A 13,989-nucleotide genomic window follows, 5' to 3' on the forward strand; every position below is an offset into this window, starting at 1 on the left:
TAATTTTTGTGTCAAGATTTGTGTATGTTGAAAAAAATGGTTTGGGTTTTGACCTAGTGCCAAAATGATACATTAGGATTGGCTTAAGGTCAGTGCCAAAATAGTATATGTGAACATAGTAATGTTGGCTTATAGTCAATGACATAATGGTATGTAAAGAAAATGATGATTTCATAAAGATGCACAAAGTATTTAAATAATTGAGGTCCTGGTTTGAAACTCACATTTTGAATAAGGGTTTTAGAAAGGAAAAAGTCTTTCGTTGTGCTTGCCTTTCGAAAAAGAAAATTTTAAAATAAGTTTTCAAAAAAGGAAAAAATTGGGCATCACACTTTAATGAAATCAGAGCAGTGCAAAAACAGTTCATATCCAGTCCAAAGCCTGAGATCTGTATTCTCCTAACAATATGTCGCCAATAAGTTTACGATTAAGATATGTTAGTAAGACTAGTGATTAATTTGTGAGTGATAGCCCTATATTGCTTTTGTATAATGATTTTCTGTAAGATATATATGAGTTGGGGATTAATGCTTAAATTAGTCTTTTTTGATGATAGATGTTTCGCTCGCCTCATAATTGGACTTAATAGAGGCCTCACCAGCCTCAAAGTTGGACCCAACAGAGAGAGTAACTGATGGGAGCCCTCAACACACTCACCCAAACTATCCAAGCACAAGGAGTTTCTTATAGGAAGTTCATGGATTTGTATCTGCCATCTTTTATGGGGAATATAGACCTAAGAAGAATGAGTATTGGATCATCAAAACATAGCAGATTTTTGTGATCCTTGATGTTCCAAGTGAAAAGAAGATATTATTTGGGTCGTAAAGACTCAAAGACAATACAAAATGGTGGTGGGAGACCACCCATGATGTCAGATTCAAGACAGTGCCCATGGTAATCTGAGAGGATTTCAAAGAGGCATTATTTGATGCCTATTTTTCTGTGCACGCACGAGAATGAAAGATGCATAAAATTTTGGAAGTGAAGTAGAACGAGATGTCTTTGCTAGAATACACTATTAGATTTAGGCATCTTGAACGTTGTTGCTCGAATACATACACGATTAAGTGAGCCTGAGTGATGGAGTTTGCTCGAGGATTGAAGAATAGACTCAGGGTTAAGGTGTTAACCAGAGGTCCCTAGATATTAAGCGAGGTCATCAAGGTGACCACTATTATTGAGGAAGAATGGATATCTTCAAGAAAGGCCCAAAAGCTTCCCAAGATAGCAGGATCAAATAAGGAGGTCAAGAGGACATTTCTTAAGGTTAAAATGAATATGAAGGAGCAACGTGCACAATGTGGGAGGCAGCCAGCGAAGGAGACTTGCTCGCGATGTCGAGGATATTATGTTGGATGTCCTTATCCTCGTGATGTTGGGACATGTTTGCAATATGATAGGATGAGACATTTTGTCTGAGATTGCCCCCAGAAGAGGGCAAGATTCCAACAAAGACCTCGGGAACAACAATATTTGCCACAATCGCTGCAACAAGAACACCAACAGCAAAGGAAGCCTGTTGGGCATGTATACATGGCCACTATAGAGGATGTGAGTCCCATCAGTAAGGGCAAGGCCTATGAAGGTATCTTTTCTAATATTGTTTGCCTTTGCTTGTATATTGTCAGATTTTGGTGTGGTGCATTGTTTGTTTTATTGGATTTGCGAGTTTTTTAGTCTCTTGATGTAGGAGTTAAACTCATGTTTGAGGATTAGAATATTGGATCAGAGTGCACAATGGAAGTGTAGTGAATCATGTTTGGAGAATATTTGAGTATGACCAAATTTTGAGGATAAAAATTCTTCTTAGAGAGATAGATTATAACACCGTAGATTTTCAGACCCTTTATAAATGTGATTACTTAATTTTTTATGAGCCTTTGCATTGGATTTGGCATTTCATTTTGTAAAATGATGGGTTCTCATTGAAATCGGACCTTAAAATGGTCAAAATTGGGTTTGGATCAGACTTGTTATGATTTAGAGACATTGACATCATTTTCGAGAAAAATAAAAGGGTATTTGGGGTCAAAGGACATGCCCAATTTGGGGATATTTTTGGCATTGGGGATACAAATGAAAATAATTGCAAAGACCTTGGTTTACTTAGAATAGCATAATGCATTAGGTAATGAAGATTATTTTCTCCCGTCTCGACTAAGGAGTCAATGAGGATTATTTTTGCCTTAGTAGGTCATTTTGATTTAGAGCTATACCAAATGGATGTAAAAACAACTTTTCTAAATGGTGAATTAAATGAAGAGGTATACATAGAACAACCTCTAGGTTTCTATAAAGATAAGTCAGACCGTTTGGTTTGCAAGTTGAAAAAGTTAATATATGAACTTAAACAGGCCTCCCGTCAATGATATATGAAGTTTACTAAAGTCATTTTGACCTTTGAATTCACTGAAAACATCATTAATCGATGTGTATACCTCAAGACAAGTGAGAGTAAGTTCATAATTATGGTATGTGGATGACATCTTACTTGCAACCAACGATAATGATATATTGACAGAAACCAAGAAGTTTCTATCCTTTCACTTTGAAATGAAAGACCAGGGAGAGGATGTCTATGTTCTCGGCATTGAGATCTGTCGAGACAAGTCTAAAGGTATACTAGGTATCTTTCAGAAAGCTTATATTAATAAAGTTCTCAAGAGATATGGGATGGAGCATTGTGCTCCTACTACAACACCCATATTAAAAGGAGATAAATTGAGCCTTAAGGATTGCCCACAGACTGAAGAAGAAAAAGGATAGATGACCATGATACCATATGCATCAGTGGTCAGTAGCTTGCACTATGCTCAGACATGCATTCACTCTGACATATCATTTGTAGTCGGGGTTCTTTTCAGATTTTAGTCGAATCCTGGTCTAGCTAGCTCATTGGAAGGCTGCTAAGAAAGTCATGCGTTATCTGCAAGGGACAAAGGATTATATGTTAACCTATAGAAAGACGCACCACCTTGAGGTTATCGACTATTTAAATGCAGATCTAGGAGCTTGTCCTGACAGTAGAAAGTCTACCATAGGATATATATTTCTGCTATCCGGTGGTGCGATTTCTTGGAGGAGTAGGAAGCAGTCCACTACTGCTGCCCACACCATGGAAGCTGGGTTCATAGCTCTATTTGAGACAACTTCACTGGCCATTTGGTGGTGGAATTTCATCTCAGGACTTCAGGTGGTTGAATCCATTGGAAGACCACTAAAAGTATTCTATGATAATGAAACCACTATATCCTTCTCCAATAACAACAAAAGTACTACGTCTTGTAAGCATATGGAGTTGAAGTATTTTGTTGTAAAAGAGAAGATAGAATCTTTTGGTGTATATTGATAACATAGGAACTAAGAAAATGGTAGTTGATTCTCTTACTAAGGGTTTGGCCCCGGGATTATATGCTGAACATGTTAAGAGGATGGACTTATTTGAAACCCTGTAATCATGTATACTGCCTTTTATGTGATCACATTTTGGTAATAAAGATATGATTCTTTCTTTCTCTCTTTTGTTGGTTATGCATCAAGTTTGCTCATTAAAGTTTAAGAGTTTAACATAACAACAAATTTTGGACTAATAAAGTGGACTTAAGACCTATCTACATGAACTTTCACATACTCGGGTCAAGTGGGAGAATGTTGAAAAATAAAGTGTCCCTTCGTATGTGTCTCTTCCTGTGGCACCCCAAACCCTGACCTTAGAAAAATCCTTTGATTTTTTAGGATTTTTTTTTGAAAGATGGTTTTATGACAAACAACAGAAAGACAAAAGAAAGGGGTAAACAAGGGTAAAAAGGCCGCAAGTCTGAGCGGGCCACAACAAGTGATACATATACATCAAAAGATCCAAAATGTACAAAACTTAAGTGTTCCAATTTTACAAAATGAGACAATATGCATCCATTCTCACAGTCTCTCAAAATAAGAGGAAAAAATCCTCTCAAACACCAAAACCCAAAAGGAGCCAGAATTTGCAGCTAAGTGTGGGTCCCCAAGCCTCCAGACCGTACGCCATCACATCGCAGTTATGCTTATTCATCACCTGCATCCCCATAAAATGGGGTCAATACTCTTGTGAGGTGGTGAAGAACAACAACATCATATATCCATTTCTCAAGGAAAAATATGTAGCATGGGAACATATGAAGCATCAAATATATGTGCAGATGTCAAGTAAGTGCACGTGCTACAAGTCTAAGTAACAAGTGCAACAGGCAGTAGTAACAGAACAAGAAACTGAACAACTACTGAACGACGAGTAATTAAGTAGCAACGAGTAAAGCAGTATGAAAGCACTAACAAAGTAAGCACGTAAAGAAACTACTGAGTAAGTTAGCTGTGATTGGTTAGTATTTATGTTCTTCTGATTACTCCTTCAGGTACGCGAAGGAACCTCGCATTCTGTGAGACATGCACCCGTCATCTGTTATTTAAAATTGAGTGTGGTAACCAGGGATGCTACAGACCGAGTCAAACCTCATGCGGGCAGCCATAACTGAGAGAAAACCCACTTATAGGTAAAATATTGCAATCCATACTACTGCAGTAGTGAGGTACCTTAAAAAGGTCACCTCGACCTCTCTAACCCTGAGTGACTGGAGGTCAAAGGATGCTTCAACTCCTATAAAAACACGTGTCGTAGTAACGACTAGTCACTTAGGGTTGTACCATTCACCCTCTCTAAGGTGAACCGTTTTGTGAATGAGGCACGGCAATTTATCTTTCTTAGGCTCGGTTTGACAACATACCTTCTTCTGAGGTGTTTATGCCTTGTGGTCCCCGCGGGGTACGCAAATGAGGACTTAGCCAGTCTATTCACGTGCTCAGCCTCACACGACCAACAAAGAGCACATCGCCTGTGAAAGCGATCATAACACCATTTACTTTTTTCCATTTTTAGGGTATAGGCATGTGTGAGCTTGCTCACGAACATGAGGCCATCGCCCAAAGACTTCAGCTGAGTCAGAAAAACCACACAAGTGTATTGCTTATACCCTACAGTGTTCAGGTTTTTGTCATTCTTTACATCACACGTGTAGTGTGCACTTCGTGCACTCATCTATGCCTTAAGCACGAGACCAAAGTGTACCTTTCGAGGTACATACTAAATAATACATGTGTCAAGATGTGTTATGTGCAAGTGCGAAGTTAAATGCCACATTTTCTCAAGTCCTTCGCACAAGTAATGATACAGAGGCAAGATACATATGCATACTATGAAAAACAACATTTCAACAAGTGGCAATGTGTGAGTGAGTGTAGCGTTACGAAACTCACAAAGCCTAACTTTATCATAATTGCATATTTCTCAGTCTTGTCAAGTATTGTATGTTTTTTAGTGCGAGCCATAATTAAAATTCCAAGCAATAGACTTCAAATGTCATATATTGGCAATTCTTGCATAGCGAGGCCACTTCCACAAGAAGGTCCGTGATTTCGACACACACACATGTTGAGATCGAAATCTAGAATATTTCCATACGTATGAAAAATCCTCGTAATCATACTAAAAATTTCATCTACTGAAACACATCGTATTTTACATTATCTCAGAAATATCATGGGCCTTACACTTTCCATGCATCATACCTTTTGGTATGATGAATGGTGACCTTTCGAAGGTATCCCTTGGATACCGACATATACCACATGATAAGCAGTGGTGTAAGTGTAAAATTTGAAGGCTTACAGAGATCGGTCTCTATACACCCACTGCTTGAAGGCCTGTACTCATCAACAAGAGCAGTTCAACTGAGGAAATCATTCATCTCTCACATCAGCGCAATAGCAGGGACAAATATGTGGCCCTATCCCTTCATATATGTGTTATACCATGTGTATACTCCTCCGATTCTCCACACCTAGTGGGTTAGGTTGTATGTTAGTTGAATGTCGGTACCATGAGGGTACATTGGGTTGTGACAAAATGCGATGTGGTTAAGTTTGTAGAAGTTGTTAAGCTGTGTAACACAAGTGAAGCATGATGGAAAGACCTTGGGATATGCATGATCATTGATAGACACAACATGAGTTCATGAGTTGGGTGCATTAGGCACCTGAGAGTTGACTCAGTTGAGGTTGAGAGTCGAGATCTCTGTGAGTACTTTCGAGAGTTTGAAAGTTTAGGCTAAGGGTTGACCCATAAGTTGAGTGGGTCAGTATTTCTTTGTTTGGCTTGGTGCTTTGGCCTGAGGGTCGACCCTTGGGAATGCAGGATTGATTCCTCTTCCTAGTATAATTGCATGTTTGACTCTTTAGTGAGGGTCGACCCTTGAGATGGCAGGGTAGACCCCTGAGATGGTAGGGTCGACACTTCTTGATATATTGAGTGTGGTTGAAGGTTGACTCCTGAGAGTAAATGGTTGACTCTTCTCATGTTAGAACTTGAGTTTTGACTATGATGGGCTTGCCAACCGTAGATGCTTGTTACATTAGTCTTGTGATTCGTGTTGAGTGTTGAATCATACTTAGACAAGTTGTGTCTTACATTTTTATTTGTTTTATTTTTAGGAGCTCAATAGTATGTGGGCAGATGGTACAACACAAAGAACTAGAAGACATCTCTAGAGTTAGAACTGGGCCTGTTTAAAAGACTTGTTTTTGGTTTTTGTACTATGTTGGGTACATATGATATATTTTGTAAACTTTTACATTGAGAAATGAATGAAAGTAATTTTTGTGCCAAGATTTGTGTATATTAAGAAAGATAGTTTGGGTTTTGACCTAGTGCCAGAATAGCACGTTGTATGTGTGAACATAGTAATATTGACCTATAGTGGGTGCAGCAATTGTACATAAAGAAAATAATGATTTTGTAAATATGCGCAAAGTATCTACATAATTGAGGTCTTAGTTTGAAACTCGTGTTTCGAATAAAGGTTTTAGAAAGAAAAGTGCTTGCCTTTGGAAAAAGGAAATTTTAAAAAAGGTTTTTGAAAAAGAAAATTTTAAAAAAAGTTTTCAAAAAAGATTTTTTGTTTAGGAAATGGGTTTGGGTATGTAATCAATTTAGATTTGGGTCGGTTCAAGCATAAAACAAGTATAGGTATACATTGGATAATTTATAACTTTTTGAGTCGGTCTAAATGGGTTCAAGTCTACATTTATTATACCCAAGACTCTATCTTTTTTTTTTATGAGTCTAGATTTTAGACCCGACTCAGACTCATGGGTCTATTAAGAACGGATGGAATCAGACTCAGACTACAAAAAACCACTGGACCCATGGTTGTAAATCTTGAAAATTTGCTTGTGTTGTGGCTAGGGGTGGGCATCGGGCTGACCCGGCCCACTAATAGACTGGGCTTATCAGACCGTTGATCACATCGGGACATTGATGAGGGGGTTTGGGCCCGGTTCTTAACGGGCTTAGGTTTGAAGAGAAGCCCATGTCGTGGCCCATTGTCCCAATGGGCCAATGTGAAGCGGGCTGGGTCAGGCCTGGCCCGGCCCAATCTCAAAATGCATAAATGCTTGACTGAAATTATGGGTTAACGAGAGAATAGCAAGTTCTCATGCAACAAATAGGTAAATAGTAATAAGTAACAAGTAGCAAGTTGCCATGCAACTAATTAGGTAAATAATAATAGTTATCCAAGTTATTATGTAATAGTTAATTTTTTAAAAATTTATATTATTAAAAAATAGTAAATAACTCAAGCCCATGGGGCCGGCCCGACCTGAGCCTGGCCCATGTATATAATGGACTGGATTTCGGCCCGGGCCTAAAATCATGGCCCAAACCCAGGCCATGGCGGGCTGGACCGGTTGCTCACCCCTAGTTGTGGCCAGTTTTTTCCAACACGTTATTTGCAAATAGATAATCTGACATTTCCTAGTGGTTCAGAATAATAGGTATTAACGTTTAAGCTTGGCAGAAAGATATTCATATCAGTTTGTCAAACTGTTGAGGGTCCAAATTTTGATTGGATACAGTAAAGGTGGATCAGATAAAGATTATACCAGATCCTGTTGGACTGGATCAAATCTATTTTGACCTGATCAAACCTAGTAAGATTGGTCTTTGGAAACTAGTCTAGATGGTGGTTAGTGGTTACAAAATTGGGTTTGTATGACTCGGCTTGTACTGGGTGGCAAGTAATTCAGAAAGGATTCAAGCAAGCCTATTTGAATTGGTTCAAGGTGATCGGATTGAATTTAAACCAGATATTAGCAAATCGGATTGAATCTAATAATGGATCGGATGAAAATAAGTTTGGATCCATCCAGAATAGGCTGTGGTAATTAGGGGTGTCAATGGGTTGGGTTTACCTGGACCCGGGCCAAACCCTATAGGGTCCGGGTATGATGACAAATAAGAAGACCTGATTAAGACCTTGGTCCATACCCAAAGGTCCGATTAATACATGGATCCAGGTATAATTTGTGGAATTTTATACCAGACCTGGGCTCGACCCAAGTTTCAATTAAGACCCACAATTTTTCAATGTAAAAATGATAAATAAAATATTATTTTACTGGGTTCATATAGTTTCTATCGGGTTCGGGTATGGTTTCTCTTATAGTAAACCCGATTAGACCCCAATCTGAACCCGATACCATACCCAAAAATCTGGTCTACGTCTGGTTCTACCTGGGTCCGAACCAAACCTGACCATATGACACCCCTAGTAGTAATTGAAATGGATTGGTCCAGTCATTTTGGATTTGATTGATCCTGGGCTGTCAACCGGTTGGGTACCCAACCCACTCAAATGACACATTGCCAGATTCAGGTTTTGTATGTAATCCCAAACCCGGACCCACACAATTTCAGAAATTTATTTTTATTAAAAATGCATGGAAAAATTTCGTGTCAAGTAGGGTACCCAGCAAAAGTCATGACCCGAACCCGGCCACCATATTGATTGGGCCAAGTTCGTGTCGACCCGAATATTATTCGGGTCCGATATTTTTAGGACCATACCCGAGAATTCTGGTTCGGATCGGTTTTGGTACCCGATACAAACCCGACCCACATTCATCACCCTCTCCCATTGTGTGTAGGGTTTAAGGGGGAACCCCTCTCAACTCAAGGGCTCTTCTGCGAGAGAGAAAGGTTTGTCCATTTCTTCCAAGAGAATGGCTTTCTGGGGTATGAGAAATTCTTTAGTTATGTGTTTTCCTTTGAGATGACTATGTTTTATTTTCTATTCTCGACTTTTCTGTTCCTTTCTCTCATTTTTTTTCTTTTGGACAATTTTTTTTTTGTCCATGTTGAATCGCGAATATGGTGTAACGGGTTTTTTGGGTTTTGATGTCCGAAAGGGGTGGAGATAAAATCGGGATGCCCCTTCACTCTTCAATCCGAAAACCAAAATGGGAGGCTTCATATCTCTCAGGTAAAGCTAAAAGCTGTCTACCGTATCGACCATCAAATGGTGAAACAATCCTTTCTCCTTTATGAAGATTCTGCTTCATAACAGCGTCCTTTTCTGTTTCTATTCTTGTTTGGAATATGTTTTCTTTATGTTGATGTGTGGATATTTAGTTTTCTCTGGGTGTTTTTGTTTGTGACAGATTATGGACAACATAAAAGTGCTACTCCTGAAAAATCTTTTTCTTGTGGATATTTTTAGTTTGTAATTTCTTTTCTATTCTGTTATTTATATTATGATGTATCGTAATTTATGACAATCTAAGAATTCAGAGTACGTATGGCGAGTTGTTTGTAGGAAATTTTATTTCTTTATGGGTATTTTAATTTCTAAAGTATTTTTCCCTTTTTCGTTTCCCTGTTTTTTATTATACCAGTTTGTGACAGAAGCTTGTTCTATGGCACTGCTGTTGCGAAGATGCAATATTTCTTCCTTGAATGAGTGTAAGAATTTTGGTCCTTTTGTTTGCGTAGGCTACATTGGGTAATGGTTCGTCGCCAAAGAAGAGTGTCCTTCAATGCAATGTCGGTAATAATGCGCCTGTTCTTTTGTGCTCCTTGCTTCCTGATCAGATTGAGTCATGTCCATTAGATCTCGAGTTCGAAGAGGAGGAAGATGTTGTTTTCTCGGTCTTGGGCCCAAGTAGCATACACCTTACTGGATACTATGTTGGTCCAATCGGTTCTCGTGATGAGAATGAATCGTATCCACCAACTGTCAAAAATATGAATCATGTATTCTGTAAATCTTTTTTCTTTCTTTTCATTTTGTCCCTTAACTGTATGACAGTGATTCGTATGGAGAGGATATTGACATTGAGACTGAAACCGATGAGGAATCGAGTTATTATGACTCAGAAGATGAATACGATGGTGATTTTATTGATGATGACAATGTTTTGGAATATCACGATTCACCTAAACGTGTTGGTGGAGGTATTTGCCCATATTTTTTTTTTTGAGTTTGAAGTTTATGACTTTTATTCTGTAGTAAATTTCTTCAGATGGTTACCTATCTTTGGCTTTCGGTATTTTGATACAATGTTTTCAACTTTACATTTTTTTCACCAGTGTAATGATTCTCCATTTGGTCGCTAGTTGCAAGATGGATGACTGGATCAAAATGACTTGTTCATCATGATTTCTTTTCTTGTAATATAAGGTCGTTACCTATTTTTATACAGGTTAAGTTACATGTCAGAAAAGGTCTTCTCCTGATTCAGTTTGAACATATTAATTGTTTTTCTATAATTAATAACCATATGTTTCGGAAAGAAAACCTATCTTTGAACCTATTCAGGCCATTTTTGGGGGAATACCAATCTTGATGGGGTATGAATTTGTGCCACTGAAGATGGATTAATTCTATCCATCTGGGTTATTAGTCATGTATTCACAGGCACAGAGACTTAAATAGCTGATATTTGCAGGTGCCTGCATACACGAGAATGTGCACACCTGTGAATGTCTCTTTTTCTCGGCTCCCCAAAAGCAAGGACATAGGTTCTAATGCCAACCACATTTTGATGGGTTCCAATATTTTTTGGATGAAATGATGCAAATCATCCCTGATGGATCCCGATATCCTTGTTAATACATGTTAAAAATGGAGTTTTAGGTTCGGATCTAAATTAAAGGTTTTAAATCGGAACATGTCCATATTTTGCACGGACATTGGTGCACACAGAGACAACACAAACCTGTGGGGCTTGTATCTACACGCAGACTGAATTTGAATTTTTGCATACAATTAGATTTAATACTTGTGACATGTTTTTGTTTGTGATACAGTTAAAATTGAGGAGATAGTCAATGATGAAAAATCTACAAAAGACGCCCATAGGCCTAAACTCTTGAAACGTGAGACTGATCCTGCTGCAGGAAGAAGACTTTTAACCTTGGGGGGCTCTGATAGTGAAGATGAAGATGGTTTTCCTATAAGTACAAGAAGGAAAAAGTATTCCAAAATTGTTGAAGCTAAAGCAGATCTAGATAAGCAACCAGGAGAGGAAAAAGTTGGAGGAAAGCAGGTAGAAGATGAAAAGGGTCATGCTGCAGGCTCAAAAAGAAAGAGTGATACTCTTGGTCAAGATGGAGACGATAATAAGTGCGTGTTTGGACATATTATTTTTATTGTTCATTATATGTTCCTGGATGAGTTTTGCTTATTGAGATTAATATAAGCTTTGTAAACTTTCAAGCAGGGAGCAGGACCAATTTGAGACTGGCAGTCTTGAAAATAGTAAGAAGATGAAGAAGAAAAAAAAGAAAGGGATGAATGAGGAGATCCCTGAATCTGGGGCTGATATGTTGACAAATGATGCATCTGGAAAAGCTTCTAATGCTAAATGTGAGAGGGAAAAGGAGTCTGGGAGTGAGAATGTTGAACATGATAATGCTGGACAGTAAGTAATGAGAAATTGTATAATAAATTTGTTCTTTTGTCTATTTCGTATTTTTGATGTATAATTTGTGACAAATAATAGGTCAAGCTCTGAGTTGAATTAACTAATTTTGTCTCTTATCCAGAAGCATTCCCCAGAGTGTAGATCACAGTGTTACTGAAGCTCAAGAGATTAAGAAAAAAAAGAAGAAAAAGAAGAAGAAAATTGCTGAAACTGATAAAAGTACACTGTCAGAGCAGTCAAATTTGACAACTTTGGGCAATAAAAAAGAGTCAGAGAATATGTCATCAGTGGAGGGTCGTGTAGATGAGCAACCTATAAAAGGAGCAAGAACCTTTGGGAATGGCTTGGTTATTGAAGAGATATCTATGGGTAAACCGGATGGAAAGTGTGCTTCTCCAGGAACTAAGGTGAGTTGTATTAGAGAGCTGAATCAGTGACTAATGTGGCCAGTTAACTAAGAAAGTTCGGATTTAGGAGTTTTGTTTTTTGATTAGTTTCTATATATGAATATGCTATGCCAAAATTGGTCTGTATAACTAGCATATTTCAACTCAATGTTTGCCAGCTCCTCCAGATAGTTACTAGTCTGCCCAATAAAATCTTTATATATGGCATGCGTGACTTGTTTTGAAGAATAGTTATTTGACAACCTTATGCTCAGTTTACCAGCTTTGCCATATTCAAATAGCTATCGGTCTACATATCTTTTATGAAATATCCAGTAATTCATTTTAGCCATACACATGCTGGTTAGATCTTAAATGTGATTTTTAGCTGTGGTTTCATGTGCCAGGTTTCTGTGCACTATATTGGTAAGCTGAAGAAGACCGGGGCAATTTTTGACTCCAGTGTTGGCCAGAAGCCTTTCAAATTCCGCCTAGGTAATGTACTAATTGATCCATTTTATGGGTGGAACTTTGAAGACATTAATTAACTGTTTATTAACTTCAGTTTTGCTATGGGCTTGAAAATTTTCGTGTTTGTTTGTTTACTCACAGGTATAGGTCAAGTTATCAAAGGATGGGATGTTGGAATAAATGGTACTAAAACAAACTTTGCAATTAATTGAAGCCTTGCTCTAAATGATAATGAAGTGTTTGATACTTTTTCTTGGTTTCTTCTTTGTTTTGACTCATGGTTTGTCTTGTTTTTAGGAATGCGAGTTGGAGACAAGAGGAGGCTGACCATCCCTCCATCTATGGGGTATGTGGATTTTCACTTCATTTTTTTTTGTTTGATTTATTCTTCCAAATTTGAAACATGAAGCTCTGTCATGCAGTTACGGAAGCACCGGAGCAGGCAAAATACCAGGGAATGCTTGGCTGGTGTTTGATGTTGAGTTGGTCAATGTTCATTGAGTGTATCTTCCCTTCTTCCTTGACCTTTCTTGGCATCTGTCATGGACGCATGGTTCTACAGAATCGAGGTATTAGAAGTCTCAGATTAGTAAAATGAGTTTTTTTGACTCAATGCTGTATGGGACGGATATATGCATAGTTTACATCTGAAACAATCCAATTTTGGCTTCAGTTCTCATGTAATGATTGTTGGTGAGCTTTGGTGGGAAGAAATTTTTCCTTCTATTCTTTGGAACAAACTGAACCAGCTTGGTTCCAATTTTGTATTCACAATTTCACACAAGAACCATAATGCAGTTTGAGATTTTTTAGTGGTAACTAAAGGGTGGTTCTGGTGCCATCATCTTTCATTTTTCATTTTGATTGGAAATCAAAAGATAAACAAAGGTGGTTTATATGATGGGTAGTTAATCTTATGAAAGACAGATGGATAGCCCCCTTTTTAAATTGGAACCATTAAGAAGATTGAGGGGATCAGCATGACCACGTTTTCCTCAAGATGAACTCAATGTCTTCATTTTTATTTGCACATTGAATGCTCATCAATTCTCATTTTCTTTTGCCCTGTCTACTGTTACTCAAACTTCTCTATCTAGACCAACTTCTTTGAGATTGCTCATTTTATGCAATTTCCCCCTTTGAAATTGGTGCAATCGAGGAATATAGTTCTCATGGGACTATGCCTTGTCGTGTGGATAGGCAATTATTTCTTCTTTTTTAATTTTATTTACACAGAGAAACCGCCCCCAGGATTAGACCTAGCCACGCTATTCTGTCTGCCATACTTATGATTACTGTCCTGGGCTTGCGCAAGGGGTGATGCCAATGGGAT

General features: G+C 38.1%; 1 protein-coding gene across 1 annotated transcript; it reads left to right on the forward strand.

Annotated features, from left to right (window-relative positions):
* The first annotated feature begins 9,208 nt into the window (after nucleotides 1-9,208).
* On the forward strand, nucleotides 9,209-13,480 carry LOC149831332 (uncharacterized). The gene is made up of 9 exons (XM_090013828.1): nucleotides 9,209-9,356; nucleotides 10,182-10,327; nucleotides 11,183-11,498; nucleotides 11,596-11,796; nucleotides 11,921-12,206; nucleotides 12,593-12,680; nucleotides 12,798-12,839; nucleotides 12,954-13,002; nucleotides 13,079-13,480. The coding sequence occupies exons 1-9, from the start codon at nucleotides 9,334-9,336 to the stop codon at nucleotides 13,155-13,157; spliced, it is 1,230 nt and encodes a 409-aa protein (XP_089869954.1). The 5' UTR covers nucleotides 9,209-9,333; the 3' UTR covers nucleotides 13,158-13,480.
* Nucleotides 13,481-13,989: the final 509 nt, after the last annotated feature.

The sequence above is a fragment of the Nuphar pumila genome, chromosome 7, assembly GCF_984573655.1.
Source record: "Nuphar pumila chromosome 7, dmNupPumi1.hap1.1, whole genome shotgun sequence".
Taxonomy (NCBI): domain Eukaryota; kingdom Viridiplantae; phylum Streptophyta; class Magnoliopsida; order Nymphaeales; family Nymphaeaceae; genus Nuphar; species Nuphar pumila.

What these genes read in the sequence shown, in the direction of transcription:
- LOC149831332 (XM_090013828.1), top strand. Translation starts at nt 9,334, where the DNA reads ATGGGAGGCTTCATATCTCTCAG. An exon ending in GCCTTTCAAATTCCGCCTAG is followed by an intron (nt 12,681 to 12,797) that starts GTAATGTACTAA and finishes GTTTACTCACAG; the next exon opens with GTATAGGTCAAGTTATCAAA. An exon ending in ACCATCCCTCCATCTATGGG is followed by an intron (nt 13,003 to 13,078) that starts GTATGTGGATTT and finishes TCTGTCATGCAG; the next exon opens with TTACGGAAGCACCGGAGCAG.